General features: G+C 47.4%; 1 protein-coding gene across 1 annotated transcript in view; it reads left to right on the top strand.

Annotated features, from left to right (window-relative positions):
• Positions 1 to 13,979, top strand: part of CNTNAP2 (contactin associated protein 2) — a 1,280,693-nt gene that overhangs the window by 1,246,294 nt on the left and 20,420 nt on the right. Inside the window, exon 21 of the mRNA XM_023736915.1 lies at positions 9,298 to 9,537. Within this exon, the coding sequence (XP_023592683.1) occupies positions 9,298 to 9,537 (240 nt within the window). The remainder of the gene's footprint in view (positions 1 to 9,297; positions 9,538 to 13,979) is intronic.

Here is a 13,979-nt window from a genome sequence, read left to right as displayed (position 1 = left end):
GGCCCTGCCCGGCCAGCAGCCCCAGCCCCCACGGCCCTGCCCGGCCAGCAGCCCCAGCCCCCACGGCCCTGCCCGGCCAGCAGCCCCAGACCCCACGGCCCTGCACGTCTGTGTCCTCTGTGGTAGTTAACGCGTTCCGTGTCCACCTGGCTCGGCTGTGGGTCCCGGCGATTGGGCAGGCACTGTGTAATCCCCCGGCATTTTGTGAGCTCATGGGAGCAGCCGGTCAGCTGAAAGGGGAGTTTCCTGCGGGTGTGGCCTGCCTCAGGTTATGAATGGATGTTCTGGCAAAGCTCCTTGTCTGTCTGGACCCTTCACGCTTCTCATTGCCTGACCCCTGCTTCTTGGGGTGTAAGCCAGCAGAAGTCCCCGGCTTGCCGCCTGACCCACAGATGTGGGACTTGCCAGGCCCCACAATCGTGTGAGCCCTTTCCTTGAAGTAAATCTCCCTCTATATTTGTATATACGCTTCACTGGTTTTGCTCCTCCAGAGAAGCAGAATGAGACCCCCCCTCCACCGCCAAAATTGCCGGAGCCACCTTCCTGGCTCCCCTCTGACCATCTGCCCTCACTCCCCGACCCAGGGCCAACTGAGGGCGGATGGGGCAGGAGGGGAGGACAGCTCTTTGGGGAGCTGGAAGCCCTCAGGAGGCGCAGCTTTGAACTGTTGGCCTTCTGTGGGGCAGGGAAGCGTCTCTAAGCTGTAGAGACCCCTGCTCAGGGAAGGGAGAAGGGAAGGTCAAACCCAGTCATCGCAGATCCTGCCCGGACAGAGGGAGGAAGGAGGAGAAGAGATCCTGGCCAAGAACAGGCACCACATAGCCTGCCCAGCGCTGCGGCAAAGAGGAGAACCAGTCTTAGTGGGGCGCACTGCTCAGACAACCCCCACACTGCCCCTGGATTATCCTCCCAACACAGCCCCCAGTGCGGATTAAACCTGAATGTCCCTTGGAAATGCAGACATCAAATGTGCTGTTCCCAGACCACCCTAAGCCCTTCCCCATCAGGGCCACCCCCCCCAAAAGTAATGACCCCTGACCTCCACCCAGTTCCAGGGTTCCCCCTCCTGAAGCATTCTTCAGACGCCTGCAAAATAATTAGGTTTCCCAAAGGACTAATTGTCCACAGCTACCACGGCCTCCACCAGACTGAGGCCAGTACAGAGAGATGGTGCCCGGCTACCACCACTGACTGCTCTGACCAGGATCACAACAAAGGGTCCCGGACAGAGCTGGAGAAAAATGTAGAACAAAATTCTAACTCACAAAAAAAGATCAGACTTACTGGCCTCACAGAGACTGGAGAAACCCCAAGAGTATGGCCCCCAGACCCCCACATAGCTCAGTTACAAAATCACTCCTGAGGTTCACCCTTCATCCAAAGATTAGACAGCCCCATAAAACAAAACGAGACTAAAGGGGCACACCGGCCCAGGACAAGGACTAGAAGGCAGGAGGGGACAGGAAAGCTGGTAACAGGGAACCCCAGGTCGAGAAGGGAGAGTGTTGACATGTTGTGGGGGTGGCAACCAATGTCACAAAACAGTATGTGTACTAATAGTTCAATGAGAAACTAATTTGCTCTGTAAACCTTCATCTGAAGCACAATAAACTAAATAAATAAATAAAGTGCTTCCCTGGTTTACCAGTTTAAAAAAAAAAAAGTTGCTGTGGATTCGATTCCAACTCATAGCGACCCCCTGTGACAGAATAGAACTGCTCCATAGAGTTTTCTTGGTTGTAATGTTTATGGAAGCAGATCACCAGGCCTTTCTTCCACAGTGCCAGTGGGTGGGTTTGAACCACCACAGACTGATCATTTCACCACTAGGTGACTTGCTTCTGTGGTGGTTTCCTGGGCGTGCTGTAACAGTGTAGCACACGCTGGGTTCTGGAGGCCAAACGTTTACAGTCAAGGTGTGGGCAGGGCCGTGCTCTCCCCCTCGTCTCTACGGTCGGACCCTTCTCATCTCTCCAGCGTGGCCTCAGGTGTTCCTTGGCTTGTGGCTGCACCACCCAGTCTCTGCCTGTGTGGTCACACGGCATCATTCCTCGTGTCTGTCTGTCTCTCTGCCCTTTTGTAAGGACACCACTCATAAAGGATTAGGACCCTGCTCCAGCATGACCTCATGGTAGCTGATAACATCTGCAACAACACTATTTCCAAACAAGGTCACCTTCACAGGTGCCGGAGTTAGGACTTCAGCGCACCCTGTTAGGGGACACGACTTACCCACAGAGCTAGCCAGCCCAGGAAGTCGCGGTGGCGAGGAGGCTCGGGGTCAGCGCCTGGCCTCACAAGCTAGCCGGGGGATCTCAAGCATGAGCCTCAGTTTCCACCTCCCTCAGATGGAGCGGTGCTGCCCCCTCCACAGGGTTCTTCTGAGAGGGGGTGGACGTCCGTGCCAAGCACCAGGCACATCTGAGGATGCAGGAGGGTTGACTATGCCATTACTCAGAGTTTGCTGCTTGTACAGACTTGTAGCTGCGATTGTCCCCGGCTGGGACAACTGCTCGAGGGCCCTGTGTGCGTGTCTGCCCTCCTGGTCATGGACAGTTGGCACACTTGGGGACTGGACGTGGAATGGGTTTGGGGGGTCCCGGACAGCAGGGCCCCCAGCCCATGGCTTGTGCAATGGCCAAGAGGGGCTCCCTATCGGAGTGAGGGGTGCGCAGAGCTGGGGTGCTGAGCTTGTCCTGGCACTGCCACCACAGAGCAGGCAGGTGGAAATTTGGGACAGCAGCAGGGAGGGAGGCTCCCTTCCCAGCCTGCTGGAGGGAGGGAGCCGGGTGCTGAGTGGTTTGCAGGGAAGGGACTTGGATGGGCCCAAACAAGGACATCGGTGCTCAAGAGCCCAAGAAGGAGCCAGGGCAGGGGCTGCAGGAGAAGCAGGCAGGAGAGGGGCAGGGAGGGACCCTCAAGTGCACCCCGGCCGCTGGGTTGTACGTGGGCAGGGGATTCGACGTCACAGACTGGATTCCCTGCAGGGAAAACACAGAGAACCGCTCACTGAAACCCAGATGAGCTGGTCTAAGATACACCTGGGCGTAACACCCCGCCTGCTCCTCGGCTGACGAGAAATCCTATGCTAGGATCGCAGGGCGCTCTCAGAGGATGCTTCCCTGTGATGACTCATCGGTGCGTCCTTTCTTCTGCCCTGACACACACATGCAGTCGAATATTATCATTGTTGTTAGTTCCCACTGAGTCTGTTCGGACTCATAGCCACCGGGTGACAGAACAGAACTGCCCACAGGGTTTTCTAAGTTGTCGTCTTTACAGGAGCAGATCACTAGGTTTCTCTCCCTTGGAGCCACTGGGTGGACTCGAATCGCCAACCTTTCGGTTAGCAGCTGAGTGCTTAGCTGTTACGCCACCAGGGCTCCTTAGCTGTTAATTAATAGGGAGTCAATTTTTATAAAAGGCAGCTTCACCCGTGTTCACGCCTTCACAAGTGACATCACCTGCTCTGAACTTAATTTTTTAAAGAAACAGATAGGCTTCTATTTTCCAAACATTTGTTTTCCACCGTTGAGGTGTGGGGGGTCTCTGACACTCTTGTCCTTATATTTAGAAGCTGGTCATCCTGGGAGCATCATCCCCTGGCGCAGAGCACAGGTTGGCACAGGCTCGGAGGGTGCTGCCCCTCTCCTGTGTCTGTAGCTCTGCATGGCCACTGTCTGTCTGGATTGGGGTTCTCCGACAGGACCAGGATCACTGGGAGCACAGGTTAAAACGCAGATCACTGGGCCCTGCCCCAGAATTTCTGATTCAGTAGGTGTGGGATAAGGAGCACTGTTCAGCTGGTATATAGCGGTGTGCATTTGTACTAGTTGACAGAGGGCATTTGGGCTTTCCTGGAACTCTCCTGGTTTGAGTGTTTAGGAAGATGCCTCGCTTACAGGATGGAGTAACTCAAAAAGGATAGGTACGTTTGTGAAGGAGTTGGGAAAGATTCCTAACTTCCAAAACTTCCATCAGATACTATACAACTCAGAATTCCAAGGGGTTTGCGCTCTGAAGAAAGGAAGTGCCCAATTATGGGTAACAGGAACTCCCATTTCTTTCTTTAAATAAAGAATTCTGAAGAAGAAAATAGAAAGAGGTAAGAGACTGAGTCATAATTTAGCAGGAGGCCGAGCAGGAGGATCATTCAACTCGTCTGTCAGTTTGTTGTACTGTGGTGACTTGCATGTTGCTGTGATGCTGGAAGCTAGGCCCCCGGTATTTCAAATAGAAGCAGGGTCACCCATGGTGGACAGGTTTCACCTGCCGATCTACCTGTAAAAAAATTGGCCAGTGAAAACATTATGAAGAGCGGTGGAACGTTGTCTGATACAGTGCCAGAAGATGAGCCTCTCAGGTTGGAAGGCACTCAGAATACAACTGGGAAAGAGCTGCCTCCTCAAAGTAGAGTCAACCTTAATGACGTGGATGGAATCAAGCTTTCAGGACCTTCATTTGCTGATGTGGCATGAGAGACAGCTGCAAACATCAATTAATAATCGGAATGTGGAATGTACAAAGTATGAATCTAGGAAAGTTGGAAGTTGTCAAAAATGAAATGGAACACTTGAAGATAGATATCCTAGGCATTAGTGAGCTGAAATGGACTGGTACTGGCCATTTTGAATCACAATTATATGGTCTACTATGCCAGGAATGACAAATTAAAGAGGAACGGCATTGCATTCATTATCAAAAAGAACATTTCAAGATCTATCCTGAAGTACAACACTGTCAGTGATAGGATAATATCCATATGCCTACAAGGAAGAACAGTTAATAGAACTATTATTCAAATTTACACACCAACCACTAAGGCCGAAGATGAAGAAACTGAATATTTTTACTAACTTCTGCAGTCTGAAATTGATCAAACATGCAATCAAGATGCATTGATAATTACTGGTGATTGGAATGCAAAAGTTGGAAACAAAGAAGAAGGATCAGTAGTTGGAAAATATGGCCTTGGTGATAGAAACAATGCCTGAGATCGCGTGATAGAATTTTGCAAGACCAACAACCTATTCATTGGAAATACCTTTTCTCAACAATATAAACGGCGACTATATACATGGCCCTTGCCAGATGGAATACACAGGAATCAAACTGATTCCATCAGTGGAAAGAGACAGTGGAAAAGCTCAATATTATCAGAACAAAGCTAGGGGTCGACTGCAGAACAGACCATCAGTTGTTCATATGTAAGTTCAAGCTGAAGCTGAAGAAAATTAAAACAAGTCCATGAGAACCAAAGTACGACTTTGAGTATATCCCACCTGAATTTAGAGACCATCTCAAGAAGAGATTTTTTTTTTTACCCTGTCCTGTACCATCTTCATGACTATTCACATGTGCAAGTCCACTGTTGCGGCCACTGTGTATTTTTGAGTGCCTTCCAACCTAGAGGGCGCTCTAGCACTGTATCAGACAATATTGTATTGTGATCCATAGGGGGTTTTTTGGCTAATTTTTGGAAGTAGATCACTGGGCCTTTCTTTCCAGTCTGTCTTAGTCTGGAAGTTCCATGGAAACCTGTCCACCATGGGTGACCCTGCTGGTATTTGAAATACTGGTGTCATAACTTCCAGCATCACAGCAACAGGCAAGCCACCGCAGTACGACAAATTGACAGGTAGGTGGTGGCACTTGAGATTAGCCACATTTTTATTGGAAATACTTGATCTTATCATTGAAAAGTAGATTCTCACACACGAGTTGTTCCAAACGTACTTAAGAGTTTTCTAGTAACTTAATTGAGTATTGGTTTTTAAGTTGAAATTAATTAAAATTAAATCAAATTTAAAAATTCAGCGCTTTAGTTACACCAGCCATGTTTCAAGGGCTCGGTGGCCACATAGGACTGGTGGCTGCCATACTGGACAGCATAGTTTTAGTATCTACATTATGGAGTTGTTTTCAGTATTAAATGAGTTGATACCTTTAAACATTTAGAATAATACCTTGTGGGTGGTGAATGCTATGTAAGTTGTTAAATAGCAAATATATACAACTAATATTTATTGAGCACCCACTTTGTGTCAAGTACTGTGTGACTTTTTTTTGTACTTTAGATGAATATTTACGGAATGAACTAGCTTCTCTTTAAACAGTACACATATTGTTTTGTGACATTGGTTACCAACCTCATGACATGTCAACACTCTCCCATCTTGACCTTGGGTTCCCTATTACCAGTTTTCCTGTCCCCTCCTGCCTTCTAGTCCTTGGCGATGGGCTGGTGTGCCCCTTTAGTTTCATTTTGTTTTATGGGCCTGCCTAATCTTTGGCCAAAGGGTGAACCTCAGGAGTGACTTCAATACTGAGCTAAAAGGGTGTCCAGGGGCCATACTCTCAGGGTTTCTCCAGTCTCTGTCAGGCCAATAAGTCTGATCTTTTTTTGTGAGTTAGAATTTTGTCCCACATTTTCCTGCAGCTCTATCCAGGACCCTCTATTCTGATCCCTGTCAGAGCAGTCAATGGTGGTAGCCAGACACCATCTAGTTGTACTGGACTCAGTCTGGTGAAAGGTATGGTAGCTGTGGTCCATTAGTCCTTTGGACTAATCTTACCATTGCATCTTTAGTTTTCTTCATTCTCCCTTGCTCCTGACCAGGTGAGACCAGTGGAGTATCTTAGATGGCCGCTGACAAGCTTTTAAGACCCCAGATGCTACTCACCAAAGTAAAATATAGAACATTTTCTTTATAAACTATGTTATGCCATTTGAGCTAGATGTTCCCTGAGACCATGGTTCAGGAATAGATTTGACGCATTGAACACAAATCACCAAAGACCAGACGAGTTGTGGGATGACATCAACGACATCATACATGAAGAAAGCACGAAGTCATTAAAAAGATGGGAAAGAAAGAAAAGACCAAAATGGATATCAGAAGAGACTCTGAAACTTTCTCTTAAATGTAGAGTAGCTAAAGCAAATGGAAGAAACGATGAAGTAAAAGAGCTGAACAGAAAATTTCAAAGGGTGGCTTGAGAAGACAAAGTAAAGTATTATAATGACATGTGCAAAGACCTGGAGTTAGAAAACCAAAAGGGAAGAACACGCTCAGCATTTCTCAAGCTGAAAGAACTGAAGAAAAAATTCAAGTCTCAGGTTGCAATATTGGAGGATTCTACAGGGAAAATAATAAACAACGCAGAAAGCATCAAAAGAAGATGGAAGGAACACACAGATTCACACTATAGCAAAAAGACTTGGTTGATGTTCAACCATTTCAGGAGGTAGCATATGATCAAGAGCCAATGGTATTGAAGGAAGAAGTCCAAACTGCACTGAAGACATTAGTGAAAAACAAGGCTGTAGGAATTGAGGGAATACCAATGGAGATGTTTCAACAAATGGATGCAGTGCTGGAAGTGCCCACTCATCTATGTCAAGAAATTTGGAAGACAGCTCCCTGGCCAACTGACTGGAAGATATCCATATTTGTGCCCATTCCAAAGAAAGGTGATCCAACAGAATATGGAAGTTATGGAACAAGATCATTAATATCACATACAAGTAAAATTTTGCTGAAGATAATTCAAAAACGGTTGCAGCATTATATTGACTGGAAACTGCCAGAAATTCAAGCCAGATTCAAAATAGGGCATGGAACGAGGGATATCATTGCTGATGTCAGATGGATCTTGGCTGAAAACAGAGAATACCAGAAAGATGTTTACCTGTGTTTTATTGTCTATACAAAGGCATTCGACTCTGTGGATCATAACAAGTTATGGATAACATTGAGAAGAATGGGAATTCTAGAACACTTAATTGTGCTCATGTGGAGCCTGTACATAAACCAAGAGGCGGTCTTTCGTACAGAACAAGAGGATACTGTGTGATTTAAAATCAGGAAAGTTGTGTCAGGGTTGTATTCTTTCACCATCCTTATTCAATCTGTATGCTGAGCAAATATTCCAAGAAGCTGCACTGTATGAGGAAGAACGGGACATCAGGATTGGAGGAATACTCAGTTACAACCAGTGTTATGTAGATGAGACAACCTTGCCTGCTGAAAGTGAAGAGGACTTGAAGCACTTACTGACCAAGATCAAAGACTACAGCCTTCAGTATGGATTACACCTCAACATAAAGAAAATAAAAGTCCTCGCAACTGGATCAATAAGCAACATCATGATAAGTGGAGAAAAGATTGAAGTTGTCAAGGATTTCATTTTACTTGGATCCACAGTCAACACCCATGGAAGCAGCAGTCAAGAAACCAAAGACGTATTGCATTGGGCAAATCTGTTGCAAAAGACCTCTTTGAAGTGTTGGAAAGCAAAGATGTCACTTTGAGGACCAAGGTGCACCTGACCCTAGCCACAATATTTTCAATAGCCTCATATGCATGGGAAAGCTGGACAATGAACAAAGAAGACCAAAGAAGAATTGACACCTTTGAAATATGGTGTTGGGGAAGAATACTGAATATACCATGGACTGCCAGAAGAACAAATAAATCTATCTTGGAACAAGTACAGCCAGAAAGCTCCTTAGAAGCAAGTATGGCAAGACTTCATGTCATGTACTTTGGATATGTTTCAGGAGGGACTAGTCCCTGGAGAAGGACATCATGCTTGGTAAAGTAGAGGGTCAGCGAAGGAGAGGAAGACCCTCAACAAGATGGATTGACACAGTGGCTGCAACAATGGGCTCAAGCATAACAGTGATAGCGAGGATGGTGCAGGACTGGGCAGTGTTTCCCGCTGTTGTACTTAGGGTCACTACAGTGGCCCCCAACAACATCACAAGAGGCCAAGGAGGCATCAGAAAAGAGAAAAGTCTGTCATAAAAGTGAGTGGTGGTGTTAGATGCCGTTAAGTCAGTTCCAACTCATATCTCAAGGGTCTGGAAGATAATTGTGAACGTATTTTGTTTTAACAACTACATTTCGATTCACTGTACTCTGCCACATTCTCAGGAACACAGAGACTTTTAGACAATGAAGTATCTAACCCCAGGCCTTACCAAGTCATTAGTATTTCATCTAAAAGAATTGGTGTTAGTTGCCGGGAGTCAGCTCCGACTCATGGCTACCTTTTGTACAACGGAACGAAACATTGCCCAGTCCTGCGCCATCTTCGTGATCGTTGGCATGGTTGAGTCCATTGTTGCAGCCACGGTGTCAGTCCATCTTATGGAGGGTTTTGCTCATTTTCTCTGACCCTGTAGAACATCTTAAACTGAAACCTGGGAGTAAGACTTGGACACAAGTATGCTTTAGAGCTATAATATAGTTAGCTGGATAAGATTTTAATTTCTCTTCCTTTTTCTTGTAGAAACAGGGAAGATTGACCCCGAGATCCACAAGTACAACACCCCGGGCTTCACCGGCTGCCTCTCCAGGGTGCAATTCAACCGCATCACCCCCCTCAAGGCTGCCCTGCGGCAGACGAACGCATCGGCCCAGGTCCACGTGCAGGGACAGCTTGTGGAGTCCAACTGCGGTGCCTCCCCACTGACCATCTCCCCCATGTCAGCCGCCACTGACCCTTGGCACCTGGACCACCTGGAGTCAGGTATGCTGTCCATAGCAGCCTTGCGCAATTGCTTTACATCTGAAGCCTAGGTTTCCTCAACTGTAAAATGGGGTAATAACAGATCTAGCGGGTAATGTCGTTGGAGGATAAGATATCACGGGAGGCAGCGTATGAGCCCAAGAGTCCTTGCACGGTGCACAGCATGTACTATGTTCTAAAAAGTCACACAACTGTGTTCCTCAGGCCCGGAAGTGTATAAGTCAGAGGTAGGGAACATGCCATTGGGTCGAGTCGATTCTGACTCGTGGTGACCCCACATGTGCAGGGTGGAACTGTGCTCCATAGAGTTTTCGTGGCTGTGACCTTTCAGAAGCAGATCACGTGGGCTTTCTTCCAAAGCACCTCTAGGTGGGTTCGAACCACCAACCTTTTCATTAGAAGCCAAGCACTTAACCATCAGTGCCACAGGGACTCCCTACTTCGGTTAAATTAGGAGATGCCTAAGCTGATGTCTTCGGCATGCTGTGGGAGACCCCGGTGAGCACAGCCTCAGCACTGCCCTGTAAGAACAAGCCTTCAGCAGCTGTGGCCTCACAGCTTGTTTTCCCGTGTCCGGAGGGGAGATGTATACCTAAAGTCACTCAGAGCTTTGTTTCCAACCCTATGTTTATACACATCATCCCAGGGGCTTCTGGTGCTTAAGAGGTACATTCAGGCTTACCAAGCAGTATAGGGGTGGAGGGGGTGCGGACTACACTGGGTGACACAGTCAGAGGGGGTGACGGGGTGACTGTCTAAAATTTTTGTGTAGTGTTTCAGCAGAAATTTATTATTTTTTATAAAAATAATCCCTGTAGTTAGTTATAACAAAAAAACATTTTTCATAAGCCCAGCTTACATGTATCAGTATACCCACAAGGCTAAAACTGTGTGCTAACTTATTTTTTGAACCTTCTGTAGCGCTCTGGTCAGAGCCGTCATTATTACCCAATTACAGTGACGCTTCGAATCATGTGGTATCGTCTGCACACGGTACAAGCACACGCTGTTGTTTTCATTGCTGCTGGTGTTTTTATAGTCGCTGATTTCATCAAATTTTTTGGTGTTTTAGCTACAATATTGTGGTAATTCGTATTTGGGAGCCTATATAAATAACTTTTTTGAGAATGAAGTAGTAATTAAAGAAGGAGTGATGTATGGGAATTAAGATTTACGAGTAGCATTAATACAAAAAACATTACGAAGGATTCTGTCAGATCTGATATGGGAGAAGGTCCACGGGGGGGATGGCATCATGAGTTACGGCACCGAGGGACACACCCTGGTGACGCCACTGTTACCAAGAGCAGTGGACTGAGTTCACTTCCACAGGTGACAAGACGTCGCTTGGCAGTACAGGGCTAGAATGGAAGACCGCGGCTGCTGGCAGCAAAACTAACCGAATGGAAGTTCAGTGTCCACATAGCACTGCATGTTCATTACACCGTTCAGTCTCCTCGTTTCTAAAATGGGGATCGTAAGGCCTAACGCAGAGAATTCTTGAGACGATACATTTACAGCACTTAATCACAGTCCTCGACATGGAGCACGCTTTAAAAAGTATCGCTGCTGTAATAATATCATCATGATTGTGGTTGTTTACATAAGACATGCTGGAATGTCCATCAAGACTTCAAGCCCCTCCCCGCAGAAACCACGTACGTGGACTGCTCGCATCGTCTCCACCTCCCAGGATTTGTCGGTTGTGATGCAGCCACGGTCACTGACTCCTGGCCAGGGTTTCTGCTGTGTAGCTTTGTAACCACGGAGCTTAGAAAGAAGCCAAATCACCACGTTTTCAGAATAGCTGGTGTGGTGCCATGAATCACTTTTATATGGCATTTCTAGCCATGGTCTTCCAGTGGGCAGTGCTGCCCAGCGGCAGAGGCTCAGGAGATCCTGTGCAGGGTCTTCCAGTGGGCAGTGAGGCCTGGCAAAGCCCAGCAGCAGAGCAGAAGTCTCAGGAGCCCTGCAGGCTCCCCAGACAGCATAGTGGTAGCTGGGGGCAGCAGTGAGGTGAACACGGCATCTGACCTGCACCACGGTGCGCCTGCCCGTTGACATAAGAATGCACGTGGGTAATTTGGGGAAGGGAAAGCATTTCCCCCGTGGGGGTCTATCGTTATTGTTTACTCTTTGCTCTCTATGAATAATAACAATGGCTTTCACCTTGCCAACACTGTGTATCTCGTTTGTCTGGCTGGATCACAGACGAACGCAGCACCCATGGAACGGCTGATGCCAGTGGGTGTACACACCTCATTCCCAGCAGTATCACGGCTGCCTGGAAGTTTGAGGCACAGCCCGTCTGCGTGTGCAATGCAGATAGACAGACATGTACGTATAGCTGGTTTATAGACTAGATACCCCTTTGTTCCTCGAACGTGGGTTTCTCCAACATGTTGAGGGCGCTGGGCACCAAGGGCCCACGTGAAGAGCTGCCATTTGATGAGCATCGTGGGATTGCACGGCGGGTGGTTTTCCTCGTGGGCTGGTCTGGACGAAGCAGGCATTTCTAGTGCTGAGAGAAGGAATGCAGGAGTGAAAATATGAGATGGGAAAAACATATGCAGGCCACAGAGGACCAGAGATTTCCCAGATAAATTTCTGCAGATACCGGCTGGAGGGAGACGGTGGGCCATCATGGAACCATGAGGCCTCAGGCTGCAGAGGGACGGACTGCGAGACCGTGAGCACATGTGGTCCATGTCACAGCCAAGAAACCATCGAGATGCAGCTCTGAGCCAACATTAGTTCGTGCTCATCGTGACTTAATTAGAAAATTGTTTTCTTTTAAGGCAAGAGTCAATTGCAGGGGCTGAGAGTTTGAGTTTCTTTATTTCTTAAACATCATTCTTTATGTAAGACAGTTTCATTCCTTTAACTGGTATCATGAAAATGTATACAGGGGACATTTCTGTTATTATTCAACGTTCTAATCAAAATTCTATTGCCCAACAACTCAACCACAAAAAGACAAACAACTCAATCAAAAAATGGGCAAAATACAAAGGACCTGGATAGACATTTCTCCAAAGAAGATATACAAATGGCCAAAAAGCACAAGAAAAGATGCTCAACATCATTAGTCATGTGGAAATGCAAATCAAAACTGCGTGGGATATCACTTCACACTGTTAGGATGTTTATTATCAGAAGAACAGAAAACAGAAAGTGGGGTGGAGAAATTGGGGTCCTCATCCATCGCTGGTGGGAATGTCAAACGGTGCGGCCGTTGTGGAAAACGGTGTGACGGTTCTTCAAAAAGTTAGACATAGCATTACCATACGGCCCAGCAATTTCACTCCTAGGTATATACCCAAAAGAATTGAAAGCAGGAACGCAAACAGATACTTAAACACCAGTGTTCACTGCAGCACTATTTTAGCCAGAGGTGGAGACAACCCCATCATCCATCAACAGGTGGTGGATCAGCAAAATGTGATACGTCCATACAGTGGAATGCTACTCAGCCACAAAGAGAAATGAAGTTCTGATACATATGCCACAACACGAATGAAACTTGAACGCATGATGTTGAGTGAAACAAGTCAGACACTAATATTGTATGAACCCACTGACATGAAACCTGTAGAACAGGCAAAAGCCTAGAGGCAAAAACTCCTCTGTGTGTCAAATCCAGGGAATCTTGTTTCCCGGGAATGAGGGATTGGCTAGCAGGAAGGCACCTACAGATGGCAACACATATTCTTTAAAAATCAAAAACAAAACAAGCGCAAGAATCAATACATCTAAGCACCGGATGCCATAAATCCCTGCACAAAGAAACAGCTCCCAACTGTACACAAGCTGTTGTATGAGGCGGCTGACCCTAAGCCTCCCAGAGTCTTTCCACACTTATGGTGGGTCATAGTGAAGACCTCAGACAAAGGCCAACCCTAGGATCTGTTTAAAATATCATTAAGGTGGACAAGGCATCTTAAGCTATAAGATGGTATTTCCTAAGGGATTTTATAGTGATAAAAATTATAATGAGTTACCACCCCTATCCAGGGCTTCTAGAACTTTCCGGTGGTAGTTGCACATCTCGGTTAATTCACAAATGCACTGAGCCCCTGGAGGTGCAGGGGGGTGCATCACAGGACTCTCCGTGACTGTGGATTGTCAGGCTCCCGGCCCCTGCCGTAGGGGTCCTCACAGCCACTGAGAGGAAAGTGGGTGGGAGCCAAGAGTAGAGGGAAGGTATTCACACCCCCAGCTCTCCCCCTGCCCAGATATGAGGTTCAAGGGTGTCAGGAGTCCAGACTTGTGGATCCAGACCAGACGTGTCCAGTGGGCTCACTTCAGTTCCAGAGAGGTTCACTGACTTCTGACCTCAACCACCCAGACCTGGGCCAGACGGCCCTCACCCCAACCGCCCGGACCTGGGCCAGACGGCCCTCACCCCAACCGCCCGGACCTGGGCCAGACGGCCCTCACCC

The sequence above is a fragment of the Trichechus manatus genome, unplaced genomic scaffold (assembly GCF_000243295.1).
Source record: "Trichechus manatus latirostris isolate Lorelei unplaced genomic scaffold, TriManLat1.0 scaffold00093, whole genome shotgun sequence".
NCBI lineage: Eukaryota > Metazoa > Chordata > Mammalia > Sirenia > Trichechidae > Trichechus > Trichechus manatus.
Note: the sequence above shows the minus strand (reverse complement) of the source record. Positions and strands in the feature narration are given on the sequence as shown.